This window comes from Capricornis sumatraensis, chromosome 3 (genome assembly GCF_032405125.1).
Source record: "Capricornis sumatraensis isolate serow.1 chromosome 3, serow.2, whole genome shotgun sequence".
In the NCBI taxonomy this organism is placed as follows: Eukaryota; Metazoa; Chordata; class Mammalia; order Artiodactyla; family Bovidae; genus Capricornis; species Capricornis sumatraensis.
This window is the reverse complement of record NC_091071.1, coordinates 9285566-9298976: the sequence shown is the minus strand read 5'-3', so window position 1 is coordinate 9298976 and position 13411 is coordinate 9285566. Positions and strand designations below refer to the sequence as shown.

Below are 13411 nucleotides of genomic sequence, written 5' to 3'. Positions count from 1 at the left end.
AAAAACCCAAAAGCCATGTCACCTCTCCCGGCCCAACCCAAAGGCCCCGTCTCCAAGATGTCTTCTGTCTAGCTATGGAGATTCCATGTCTCCTTATCATATCTGACCTTGACTGCACCTGTTATTGGGGCCAGGACAAGATGACCCTCCACCACACTGCACGCTCCGTGAGGCCAGGGGCTCGGCCCTGCACTTCACCTTCTTCTGGTACTGCGTCCTGAGGTCATGTGACCCCAGCAGCAGCAAAATGAATGAAGCCTGTACCCAGGGCCCTGTGGTCAGGGCCGTGGCCTCTGTTCTTGGCAAAGACGGAAGGCCTGGGCAGGCCAGCTGAGCCAAACTTCCTGACCTCATTCCAGGGACGGCAGCTGCAGCCACAAATTCCAAAAGAGAACAAGTAACAGTTAGGAACAGAAGCAATGCTTTTTTTTTTCTTTTTTCTTTTTACTTATTTAAAAAGGCCTTGGCGGCAGGAATATAGTGTAAAAATCATTGGAAAAACTAAAAGGCATCGATACATATCCGAATATACACTTTGTACATAAATTACATTTCCTTTAGTCTTTCTGAGTGAGGTCCTGATTCAGCACTGAGGTCTAGTAATTCAGAGGTCCCGGGAGTTGCACGTTCAGGCCGGCATAGTCCACCATGTACATTGGCCATTGCTAGAGAGAGGGGGGACAGACAGCCTGGGTTAGGACTCCAGGTGGCTCCGAGAGCCCCCTGGGACAACTTCTGAAGGACTTCCTCGGATGCTATTTATTTTGAGGTTGTGGGAGGCCCAGAGAGGGAGGTGTGACCTAAGATCTCACGGTTCACCAGTGACCGTGGGGCCAGGGCTGGAGCTTTCTGACCTGTTCCCACCTGTGTCCCAGGGACCAACTGTGTGGGCAAACGTGGGGAAGAAATTGGGGATCACTCAGAACAGGTGGCCTGAGCCCCATAAACTTAGCCCCCTCCAGGCCTCAGGCTCCAGAGCAAGCCTTCCTGTCTCTCTGCGTGGCGGGAGGGTTGAAGGACCCTCTGTGAGCACACTGGCAGGGACAGAGGCAAAGCCTGAACTGCTGTGCATTTTGGGAAGGGGTCCGAGCATAAACAAACCCTAAAGTCATTTTCAATTGGCTTCCAATTATTCTCCCCATTTGGACTTGGGATTCCAAAGCTGATATTTTGAAATCAGAAAGAACCCTTGGATTGTGCCTTTAATGAAGCTTTCCCCTCGAGAGGAGCCACGTGACAGAGCAGGTGGTGCTCTGGAGGTGGGGCGTCCATCCACCACTGACCAGCGTGAGGCTGCAGAGTTAATGGGCTTCTGTCCCCGGTTTTCCTCATCTACGTATTGTGGGTAACACCCATGCCTCGCAGCCCTGTGGCTCAGAGCATGTGATGTGAGCACAGAGATTAGTCTAGCATCCGACTGCCCTGGGAACCCGGGAATCTGCTCAAGGTCCTATTGAGTGGGAGGAGGTGTCAAGTCCCTTCCCACTCTGAGGCCTCAGCTTGCCCATCTGCATAGTGGGCCTGTGAATTCCTTCCCTGGGGTGCCTGTGAGTGTCTGATGAGAGGAGAGGTGGACTAGCTCACGGGTGGGACAGGCAGTTGAGTCTGCAGACCCTGCTCAGCACCCGGCATCTCCCCGCACCCTGGACCCACGCCCCAGCGTAGACGACCCTGCCCGAGTGCCGGCTGAAAGCCAGAGGGAAGAGCAGTCAGGTCCTGTTCTGCGCAACTTTACCACAAGTGAGATCTGGTTGGTGGATGCTACCGACTCCGGGTTAGAGGAGGAGGAAGAGGAAGACGAGGAGGAGGAGGAGGAGACGGAGTTTCCTTCGGAGACCCGCTTTCTCTTGCGCTTGGGAATGCTGCTGTCTTTGGCTGGTGGGAGAAAGGGTTGCTGATGCTGGGTGCCAGGGCCACTGTGTCTCACCTTCCTGACTCCTCCTTGGAGAAGGCCTTATTGGCAGGTTTGAAGTCCCCTTCTCAGCACTCAAGGCTCCTGATCCCCCAGCGGCTGAGGCCCATCTCCGCAGCCACCTTCCCTGAGCAGCCCCCATGCCCGACTTGCCCACTCTCCTCCTCCCGCGCACTGTCTGCTTTGCTGACACTATGGCCTCCTCCTCCAGGGAGGCTTCCCCAGCAGGCTCAGCTCAGGCCCAGGGTTTCCTTAGACCCTTCTTGGACCAGGTAGAGTCCAAGGTCCCAGGCTCCCCAGAACTCCCAGACTCAGAGCCATACAGCCTTGGGTCTCAGGGAGAGTCACTTAATGGCCTTGTACCTTCAGTTTTGTCGCAGGTTAAATGTGAGTGGGATTCTGCAGGTTTGCTGGGAGCATCTCATGAGATAATGTACCTGGTCCCCAGTAAATACTCAACAACTGAGAACTGCTATCAGTATGGTTGCTACTGTTACCGCCAACGTGTGATGGCCCAGATCTGACAATGCTGTGGCAAATGACAGGTCACAGGCCCTGGTGGACAGGCAGCGTCCCAGTGGAGAGAAAGCCTAGTTTAGAGCCAGAAGCCCGAAGTTCAAACTGCCACTTACTAGCTGTGTGACCCTGGGAAAATGATGAACCTCTCTGAGCCAAAAGGGGGAAACTGTATGATACGAGATTCAAAGGAGACTAAGAGTTTGAAGGAACCCAGTACTAAGCCCAGCGCAGAGCAGGACCAGCAGGGGTTGTGCTGTTACTGAATCCAATTCATGTGATTATGAAAGATTTAGCAAAAAGATTTGCGGTTATGTGCGGGGGACTTCCCTGATAGGCCAGGGGTTAAGAATCCGCCTGACAATGCAGGGGACACGGGTTTGTTCCCTGGTCCGAGGAGATTCCACATGCTGAGGGGCAATGTAGCCCGTGTGTCCGCACACCCCAGAGCCTGTGCTCCTCAACAAGAGAAGCCACCGTGATGAGGAGCCCTCGCACGGCAACCAAGAGGAGCCCCTGCTCGCTGCAACTAGGGAAAGCCCGCCCAGGGCAATGAAGGCCTAGCGCAGCCAAAAATTAAACAAATTAAGATTTGCAGCTGGGTATTGGGAACTTCCCTGGTGGTCCCGTGCCAGGACTCCACGCTTCCACCGCAGGAGCTACAAGTTCCACCCCTGGTCAGGGAACTAAGATCTCCCTGCACGGTGTGGCTCCTCCCCAAATATTTGCGGCTGTGTGCTGCGTAAGTGGAGATTTGGGCTTGACTGAGTGGATACAGCTTACTGACACAGCCCACAGAAAGGTCTTAATGACAGGGATGAGGGCATGCTGGGCCTGGGTGGGCAACTGTCTAGCTTTGGGGGTCACTGTAAGACCCTAAAGATGGCCATGGTTGGGGGCAGTGGATATGTCTCTGATAAAGTGAAAGTGTTAGTTGCTCAGTCGTGTCTGATTCTTTGCGATCCCATGGACTGCAGCCCACCAGGCTCCTCCATCCATGGGGATTCTCCAGGCAAGAATACTGGAGTGGGTAGCCATTCCCTTCTCCAGGGGATCTTCCAGGCCCAGGGATCAAACCCAGGTCTCCTGCATTGCCGGGCGGATTTTTTTTTACCGTCTGAGCCACCAGGGAAGCCCGTTAAGTCTCTGATAATTTGTCCCAAACTCTCCTCCTGGAGGCCTCCATGGGGCCTTCTGCATGTTCGCCTCTGACTTGGGAGCAGCTTCCAAACCTAGTCACCTCCCTATCCCATACCATGCCCTTGGTTGGCATCAGCACATGCTAGGAGGCTGTGGCATTCCAGGGGAACTCTGACCATTTGGAGTTAGGACCTTAAGTCTCAGGCTGGGGTGGGGTAGCCTCGTTGAATCCTGTCACTGTCCCCACTGAACAGCCACGCTGGGGCCTCCAGTCCACAGTGGCCTGTGGTTCCGATGGATGGTCAGCACACCAGGCTCGAGGAGGCCACCAGCTCACTGTGTGGCCTTGCTAAGTCCCTTCCCCTCCCTGGGCCTCAGTTTCCCAGCTGTACCATGAGAGGTGGGACTAGATCAGCGCTGTTATTTTTTGGCCGTGGCATGTGGCCTGTGAGATCTTAGTTGCCCAACCAGGGATTGAACCTGGACCCTCAGTAGTGAGAGTCCAAAGTCCTAACCGCTGGACTGCTGGGGAATTCCCTGTAAATCAGCGTTCTTAATCAGAGGTGCACCTTCCAATCCCTGGGCTCCAGCCTCTCGAGTCCTGTGACACACCTGCTTGATCAGAATCCCAGAGCTTCCCAGGTTCCAGGACCCCGGAAGGTTCTAGAAGACTAGGGTCTAGTGCAGGTGTTGCCCTGAAAATGCAGGCAGAGTCCAGGGGCCCAGCCAGTCTTGGGCAGCGCCCACCTGCCTCACCCCTGCAGGGCACAGGTCACCCCCTCTCCCCACCCCAGGTGGCGTCCCCATCCTACCTGATGCCCCCTCCTGCTTGGCTTCTGCCTGCCCCTCCTTCTCTCTAGCTGATCTGCCAGGCTCAGCTCTCCACGGCAGGGCCTCTCTGAAGGGCACCTGCAGGCTTCCTGGGACCTTCTGGGGATACTGGCCTTGCAGAAGGTCTCAGGGTTCCTGGGGAAGTTCCAGGCAGGACAACTACACTTTGCTCTATCGTGTGCCCCATGGCCCAGCTGTGTCTGGTCCCCGAGAAGCAGAAGGGTGGCCTCTTTAGCCTCTGACTCACCTGGCACCTTGGCGTCACTGCAGATTTCTGCAAAAGGTCTGGAAAAGAGAGAAATGAGGTGGCAGTCAGAACACCAGGTTGCCCCTCCCCCTCCTCACCTGCTCCCTGAATGTGGGCATGAGATGAAGAGGCTGCCACCAATGCTGGAACGTTAGCCAGGAAAGACCCAGATGAAAGCGGTCAGCGTCCCCGCCCAGAGCAGGTGGGGTGATGGCAAGCCTGGCACTGTCAGTGCCGAGCCACGTAGGTCACCCCTCTGACTGGTTTCCTCTAGAAAGCGAGGGTGTCGTCTGACCAAGTGATCTGAAGTGTGTGCCTACATTTATGTAAATGGATATACAAGATAGTACTATGTTTTAAATATATCTTTTTTTTAAAAAGGAACCTGGATTCTTTTTTTTTTCTTTTAATGTTTATTTTTATTTAGTGAGTTTTGGCTGTGCGGGGTCTTCGTTGGTCTCTCTAGTTGTGGCAAGTGGGGGGTACTCTCTAGCTACAGTTCCAGGGCTTCTCACTGTGGTGGCTTCTCTTGTTTCAAAGCATAGGCTCTAGGGCACGCGGGCTTCAGTACTCGTGGCACCCAGGCTCTAGAGCACAAGCTTAGCAGTTGTGGCACACGCGCTTAGTTGCCTCACAGCGTGTGGGATCTTCCTGGATCGGGGACTGAACTCTTGTCTCCTGAATTAGCAGGCGGTTTCTTTACCACTGAGTTATCAGGGAAGCCTTACTATGTCTATAACTTTTTATTTTAATGATTATTTTACTTGCAGCGTTATTATAAGAACCTCCCAAAATTAGCTGTAACCTAATTTACATATATATGAAACTCCAGTACTTTGGCCACCTCATGCGAAGAGTTGACTCATTGGAAAAGACTCTGATGCTGGGAGGGACTGGGAGCAGGAGGAAAAGGGGACGACAGAGGATGAGATGGCTGGATGGTATCACCGACTCGATGGATGTGAGTTTGAGTGAACTCCGGGAGATGGTGATGGACAGGGAGGCCTGGTGTGCTGCAGTTCATGGGGTCATAAAGAGTCGGACACGACTGAGCGACTGAACTGAACTGATATATGGGAAACATGGAAGGAAAACCCCAGAATGTCTTCTCTCTGGGAGGTACACCTACTGGGGGTGGGTGGGCATTTTCTCCTATTTTCCAGAAGTTACTTCAGGGGGTGAACATACATGGGAAGGGAGGGAAACCTCTACTTTTGAGGCCCTGCTGAATAATATGGGGCTTCACTTGTGGCTCAGCTGGTAAAGAATCCGCCTGCAACGCAGGAGACCTGGGTTCCATCCCTGGGTTGGGAAGATCCCCCAGAGAAGGGGAAGGCTACCCACTCCAGTATTCTGGCCTGGAGAATTCCATGGACTATATAGTCCATGGGGTCACAAAGAGTCAGACATGACTGAGCGACTTTCACTTTCACTGAATAATATGATTTCTCCCCACAGATCAATAGATATTTTACTGTATCTTTATCACGAGTCCAAACAATCCTCTGGCGTATTGCGATTTCTGTAGCTGGACAACTCAGATCAGTTGAATGATACAATTTTTTTGACACAATTATTTTACTTTATATTATTTTATTAAAAAAAAAGTTTTGGCTGCCCCCTCCCCCCCCAAAAAAAGTTGTATTTTTTAAATAAAAAAGCCACAATACGTGTGGCTTGTGGAATCTTAGCTCCCTGACCAGGGATCAAACCCAGGCCACTGCAGGGAAAACGCTGAATCCTAATCACTGAACCGCCAGAAAGGTTGAGACTCTGCGCTTCCACTGCAGGCAGTGTGGGTTAGATCCCTGGTCAGGGAACTAGATCCCATATGCTGAAACTAAGCACAAGGACTTCAGCTACTGAGTCCGGGAGCTGCAATGAAGACCCAGCATAGCCAAAATAAATGAATGAGTGAATAAATAAATAAAATTTTAAAATAAAAAAACCCTCAAAAACAGGGAGTGTAAAATTGGAAAGAAAATATGGGAATAGAAGAGAAAGTCAAAGAAATGCACCACCAGTGTTAACTCTAAATAGGTGGGTTATGGGTTATCTTCCTTCCTTCTACCTTTTTATATTTTCCAAGTTTGCTGTGTGTATTGTTTTTAAATCTGAAAAATAAATCAAATAAACTACTGTATTTAAAAAAGTATATAGGGATATACAATAAAATACAGACAGTGGCTATTTCTAGGGTTGGGGGTACTGAATTACTGTTATTTTCTAAATACAGTAAAACAGGTAAAAATGAGTGGCATAGTAAAAAAAAAAATCAAATTTAATTAAAATTGAAAAAATAAATACCTATGAATGCTGAGGCCATGTGTTTCAATTGAAAGGGGTTAGAATCAGGACATCTGGCACTATAGCCTAAGTGCTTGTGTCCCCGAAGAATTCAAATGTGGAAAAATACCTAATTCCCAGTGTGATGATATTTGTTGGTGGCGCCTTTGAGAAGTGATTAGCTATGGAGGGTAGAGCCCTCATGAACAGGATTAGTGCCTTTATATAAGAGGTCTCAGATTGCTCCCTCATCCCTTCCACCCTGTGAGGACAAAGTGAGAAGATGCTCACTCATGAACCAGGAAGAGCCTCGCCAGGGACCAAATCTGCTGACACGTTGATCTTGCCCTTCTCAGCCTCCATAATAGTGAGAAATAAAGTTCTGTTGTTTAAGCCACCTGGTCCGTGGTACGCTGTTACAGCAGCTTGCACAGACTAAGATGTCTGGGTCCGGAGCCCAGCTGACCCACTGTGACTTACACTGTCCCTTTCTCACTCTGGATATCTGTTTCCTTATCTTTTAAGAGGAGACTGCTGGGACTTCCCTGGCAGTCCAGTGGTTAGGATGTGGCCTTCCAGTGCAACAGGTGCGGGTTCAAGCCCTTGTCAAGGGAGTTAAGATCCCAAACACCTCGAGGCCAAAAAACCAAAAAATAAAACAGAAGCGATAATGTAACAAATTCAATAAAGAGTTTAAAAATGGTCCACATCAAAAAAAAGAAAAGATGAAAGACAGCTAGGCTGCCTACCTGATTCTGTGCAAGTGAGAGTTTCCTCTCTCTCCTTTTCTCGCTGTTTCTGTTTTGGACTCCTGGCTGGGCCAGCTCTGAGGGTTCCCCTCCCAGATCCAGACAGCACCCTCCCTCCCCCGCGCCCCCCCATATCCCCTGCAGCAGGTGCCGGGGGGCACTCACTGGAGCTGGTTGATGATGACCATGCGGACGTGCTCGCGGGCCTTCAGGATCTTCTCCAGCCGGTGGATGTCGTATGTGTTGGGGTTCCGGAAAGGGATGTCGTCAGGCAGGCCCGTGACCTCAACGGCGTCTGGGCTGTCTCGGATCAGTTTGTAAGGGACCAGCACAGGCCGGTTCAGGCCCAGAGCCTCACCTAGAGTGCACAGGGGGTCAGGGTGAGGGAAGATTCCCTGGTCTGAGGCGAGCTCTCTGGGGAAGGGCTGGGACCCAGCATGGCCCACTCGGTAGTCACTGTACCCCAGAGAGTTTGTAAGTCAACACACACACCACTGGTTTGTTTGTTTGAACCCAATTAGCAAAACTAAAAATCCAGGGGTGGGGGATGAGGAGGGAAGGATTGGGAGTTTGGGATTAGCAGGTACAAGCTATTATAGATAGATAGATAGATAGATAGATAGGATGGATAAACACCAAGGTCCTACTGTATAGCACAGGAAACTGTATTTAATATCCTGTGATAAACCAGAATGGAAAAGAATATGAAAAAGAATATATATGTATTTATAAAACTGAGTCACCTTGCTGTACAGTAGAAATTAACACAGCATTGTAAATCAACTATACTTCAATAAGTTAAAAAAAAAAATCCAAGGAATTCCCTGGAGGTCCAGTGGTTAGGACTGCTTGCTTCCACTGCAGGGGGCATGGGTTTGATCCCTGCTTGGGGAACTAAGATCCTGCAAGGCCAAAAATATATATATATAGATGTAAAATCTACTCCTGTTGTGTTAGAAAAAATAAAAGACCTTACTTAGGTATTTATGGACAAAATGACGGGATGTCTTAGGTTTGTTTTAAAGGACTAAAGCTATCAAACCATGCCTATGAAATTCTGTCCATGGGATTCTCTATGGACAATACTGGAATTCTCTATGGAGAATTCTCTAAGCAAGAATACTGGAGTGGATTGCCATGCCCTCCACCAGGGGATCTTCCCAACCTAGGGACTGAACCTAAGTCTCCTGTGTGGGCAGGTGGGTTCTTTACCACTAGTACCAACCCAGGAAGCCCAGTGAACTGGGCTTAGATATAAGATTGGCTAAATGTCAATAAACACAGAAGCCAGGTCTGTGGATTACACGGTGGGTCACTGAGTCATTCTCTCTGCTTTGAAAGCTGATTTCAAAATAAAAAGTGAAAAAGCCACAGCAAACCACACAGCAGAGTCGCTTCCTGTTACTCTCAAAACGAAACCCCAAGTCCTGGCCTGCCCGCCTCTCTGCACTCATCGAGAACCTCTCCCCCGCCGCACCTTCCCACTCCTGGCCCACCAGCCTTCTCACTGCTCCGCAGTCACTGAGCTGTTCCCTACGCCTGGCAAGCGTCCCTCTGTTTGTCCCCCGTGACATGCAAGTTCCTGCTCAAAGGTCCCTTCTTCCAAGGAGCTTTCTTGTTCACTGATCCAGCCACGGCTATGCCCCCATTACCCCTGCCTCCTCATCACGCTTCCACACTTTCCTGCTTTCCTTCGTCACTCTCTGAAATTCTTAAAAAAAAAAAATCGTCTTCTAACTCTCAACTACAATACAAAGTAGATAATACTGCTAAATTCATCACAAACAAAACATATACAGAGCTGCCCAAGAGGCAAGAGGTGCAAGCAACAGGTGTCTTTCAGTGGATGAGTGGACAGACAAAATCTAATACAGATGCTGCTGCTGCTGCTGCTAAGTCGCTTCAGTCGTGTCCGACTCTGTGCGACCCCACAGAGGGCACATACTAGGGAATCTTATTCAGCCTTTAAGAGGAAGAAAATTCTGACACAAGCTGCAACATGGATGAACCACAAACACTGTATCTTTTCACTTATGTGAGGTCTGAGAGTACTCAAATTCATAGAAACAGAAAGGAGGAGGGGAAAATGGTGAGCTGTTATTTAATGGGTGTGAGTTTCAGTTTTGCAAAATAAAAAAGTGGTGGAAAAAAAAAATGTATACAGAGCACCTAGTGTTGCCTGACACTCAGTAATCTAGAAACTGCTCCGCTGGTGGTGGCTGTATCATCAACTGTGCTGTCCTGGGTTCTTCCCTGGCACCTGGATGCCTTCTGCAGGGGACTTGGCACTTTGCATCTATTCCATGGCCAGTTCCCTCCCCACATTGAGCCCTGCTGATGGCGGATCAGACGCCTTCCTCTAGATTCTCAGGGCTGAGAGTGTGCCGGGCAGACAAGCGTCTGCGTGAAGAGGCGCTTGGCCGTGGCCCACGGCCTCTGCCACACAGCCCAGCCCTAGAGGCGCTTGAGGCTGACCGCTGTCCCAGCTAGCTGTGTGTACCGCTGACTGTTTCCTCTCCCCAGCCGCCTTCTCGGTTGAGGGGGAGAATGAGGAGTCAGCTCCCATCAGTCACAGTGCAACTATGTCCCCAGGGAGCAGGCAGGCCAGCTGGGGACAACTGGAGGCCAGGCTGGCTGCAGAGGCAGGGGGACCCCAAGGAAGGCTGCCCCGCAGCCCTGCCCTCCCTCCGTCGCTAGGCACTGACCGTATTTCTCGTTGAAGAGCTCCTTCACCTGCTCCCGGAGGATCACCTTCTCCCCGAGCCTGTTGGCATCATCTTCATCTACGGGAAGAAGGCAAGGGGGCGTGAGGGTCCCCACGGGCTCGGCCCCGGGACCTGACCTGCTCCTTCTCCCACGTGGCGGTCCAGACCCGTGCTGGCTGGCACAGGCTCTCCAGGGCCCGCCCACTCCCCTGCAGCCTGTTGCTGGCCTCAGCCATCTGTCCGTACGTCCATTCACCCATCTGTCCATACATCCATCCACCCATCCCGCATTCTCTGAACAGCTTTCCCAGCGCAGGCCCGCATCAGGCATGCAGCACCCCGAGGAGAAGGAGGCCAGGAACCTCCTCCCAGGGACTCACAGCCTAGCAAGGTTGACAGCCAGGCTGCGTGCCCCCCTAGAAGTGTGATCAGGGACACCCCCGAGGAGATGGGAGAGGGGGCATGTTCAAGGGGGGGTCTCTTGGAAGGCAGGATGGAGTGCGTGTGGGGAAAGACACCCCAGGTGTAGGATCAGCCCCCTGCACGGGCATCGAAAGGTGAAAGGTGTGTGGCTGAAGCCCAGGGTGGGGCCAGCGGAAGGGGATGGGGTGGGTTGGGGGGCGGGGAGGTGGGTGGGCTTGTGCCAGCCTGACTGAGCTGGGCTTGCAGGAAGTCATCACCTGGCTGCCTCGCAGACCCAGAGCCCAAAGCTTGTGACCAGGCAGGTTTGGGGGTTGTAGAGCTGCACACGTTTCCTGGCCAGTGTCCGTGGGGGCCTTTGGTGGGGCACCTTCTGCCCAGACCCTGTGCTCCCCCCCCTCAGCCCTCTCCTTGGCCTGGAAGAGCAGCTGGGGTCAGTGGAGCCCCCAGAGACAGGCCTGGGCTGGGCCAGAGAGAAGCGGGGCATGGACGGTGTAGAGGAGGTCCTGGCAGAGTGGCCGTGGGCATGTGTCCCAGGAGCGGGCGTTCCAGGAAGGGCCCCAGGGCACCCTGGCACAGTTCACCACATGGGCTGGGCCTCAGGGGGTGGGGACGGGGAGCTGGAAGCCGGCAGGGAGCCAGGGCCTGGGAGGTGAGGGGCAGAGCAGACAGAATGGGTCGGCGAAGAAAAACAACTCCTGTTCTAATCTGGAAAAATCTCACAGAACTCAGTTCCATTTGGGAGGCCCAGGGCTCTGTGCCACTCAGACTGTCTGCTGCCCCCGCCTGCACTTCACACCCCGGGCACGAGGCCCAGCCTTTCCCCGGCTCCACCACCAGGGAGGAGCCTCGCCTGCCCAGCCCTGCAGGGCATACAGCTTCCCACACCGCCTGACACCCCTCCTCCCCTCCTCCGTCACCCGCTGCCCTCCCAGTCCTCCTCCCCCCAACCCACTGTAGCCCTGTCTGGTCCAGTTCATGCCCACGCTCCTGATTCTAGCATCCAGATATCCGAATCTCAGAGTTCCAGGATCTCTCTCTCTTCAAGCACGACCAACCAGCCACCCGGGTGTCAGGAGGCACTGCCAGCATCAGACATCCCAGATAACATCTTCCTCCTGCGTCCCCACCTCGGGGAGTGATGGCTGCACCTGGCCACAGAGACCCCGAACTCGGCACCCGGGAGCCCGCCCACCTTCCCACACACCCCATCAGAGACCTTCCCCATGGTTTTCAGGATCCCAGAGGTGGCAGCATCAACCTGACCTTCGTCCATGTCAGCAGACAATTAGGACAGAGTCCTGGGTCCCGGGGCCACCTCGAGCCTGCATGGAGGTGGAAGACAGTCTCTGTCCAGCTACTCCCCCTGCCACCAGGGACGGCTCCGGGACTCTGCATGGAGCCAGGGAAAGATCAACCTGGATCCACCCAACGTGTACCAGACACTCCGCTGGCAGCTTTCCCAGACACGGTCATGGTCGTTGCTCACCACAGTCGAGGCCACAAAGGTTCAGAGAGGTTAAGTAACCTGCCCAAGGTCACACAGCCGCACAGGGCCAGGAATACCCTATTTGACCCAGGAGGTCTTTCGCTCTACCAGGGACACTGGGTTTCCTGAATTTTCAGTTTCCCATCTCTAGAAAGCAGGGTTGATCTTTAAGGTGTTTCCTCTAAATCTCTCGTTCTATCAGCTCATAGTTCCACGCTTCTGTCTCCTCTCAAGCCCAGGGCAGGGACGGGACCCAGTCGGTATATGACAAAGCCTTCTGGATTAAAAGGAAGTAGACAGCGGACTTCCCTGGTGGTCCAGTGGTTAAGAATCCGCCTGCCAGTGGAGGGGACGTAGGTTCAAACCCTGGTCGGGGAAGATCCCACATGCTGCAGGGCAGCCAAGCTGGTGCGCTACCACTACTGAAGCCCGAAAGAAGCCACCACAATGAGAAGCCTGGCACTGCAGCTAGGTCATCCCCGCTCGCTGCAACTAGAGAAAGCCTGTGTGCAGCTACTAAGGCTCAGCGCAGCCATAAATAACAAACTAACAAAAGGAAGTCAACAGCACCTCAAAGACAAGCCCGCAAGCTCAGGTTCTCGTGGCTGCTGGATGTGACTGTCACCTGGGCACGTGGGTGTGTCTGGGAGCGTGGGGCTCACTCACCCACCCCGCCTTCCCCTGCAGACCCCTGCTGCTCCGCTGCCAGTGAGTGGAGAGAGATACAGGGCGGCCCTGAGCATCACACTGCCCGCGCCTTGGGGGAGAGGCAAGACCAGGCTCCGGGAGGGCAAAGAACTTAGAGTCGAAAACCTAGGCTTGTGTTGGTTCAGTCATGGGTGGGTCGTGTCACCTCTCAGCATTTCTGCTCACTGTCCTGAAACAATATTTGTCTTGGACAAATATTTCACAAGCACGGTCCCATGGGGGTGCAGTGCTGACCTTGCGTCAGAGTACAGAAAACAGTCCGAGATGAGGCAGCGACAGTGAGGAACACGGGGTGACCCTTCGGGCTTGAGAACTGTCAGTGAGAGCCCGGTGGAAGCACGGGGGGAGAGGGGGACCCCCCCACCCAGCCGGGGATCATGGAGGGCTTCTCAGAGGGGGTGACAGCTG

General features: G+C 53.0%; 1 protein-coding gene across 1 annotated transcript in view; it reads right to left on the bottom strand.

The window, feature by feature from the left end:
• Positions 1-475: 475 nt before the first annotated feature.
• Positions 476-13411, bottom strand: part of GTF2IRD1 (GTF2I repeat domain containing 1) — a 116357-nt gene continuing 103421 nt past the window's right edge. The window contains exons 23-27 of the mRNA XM_068967282.1: positions 10387-10464; positions 7847-8039; positions 4647-4684; positions 1736-1875; positions 476-665 (exon numbers count right to left, since the gene is read on the bottom strand). Coding sequence (XP_068823383.1) covers positions 597-665; positions 1736-1875; positions 4647-4684; positions 7847-8039; positions 10387-10464 — 518 coding nt within the window. The 3' untranslated portion in view covers positions 476-596. The remainder of the gene's footprint in view (positions 666-1735; positions 1876-4646; positions 4685-7846; positions 8040-10386; positions 10465-13411) is intronic.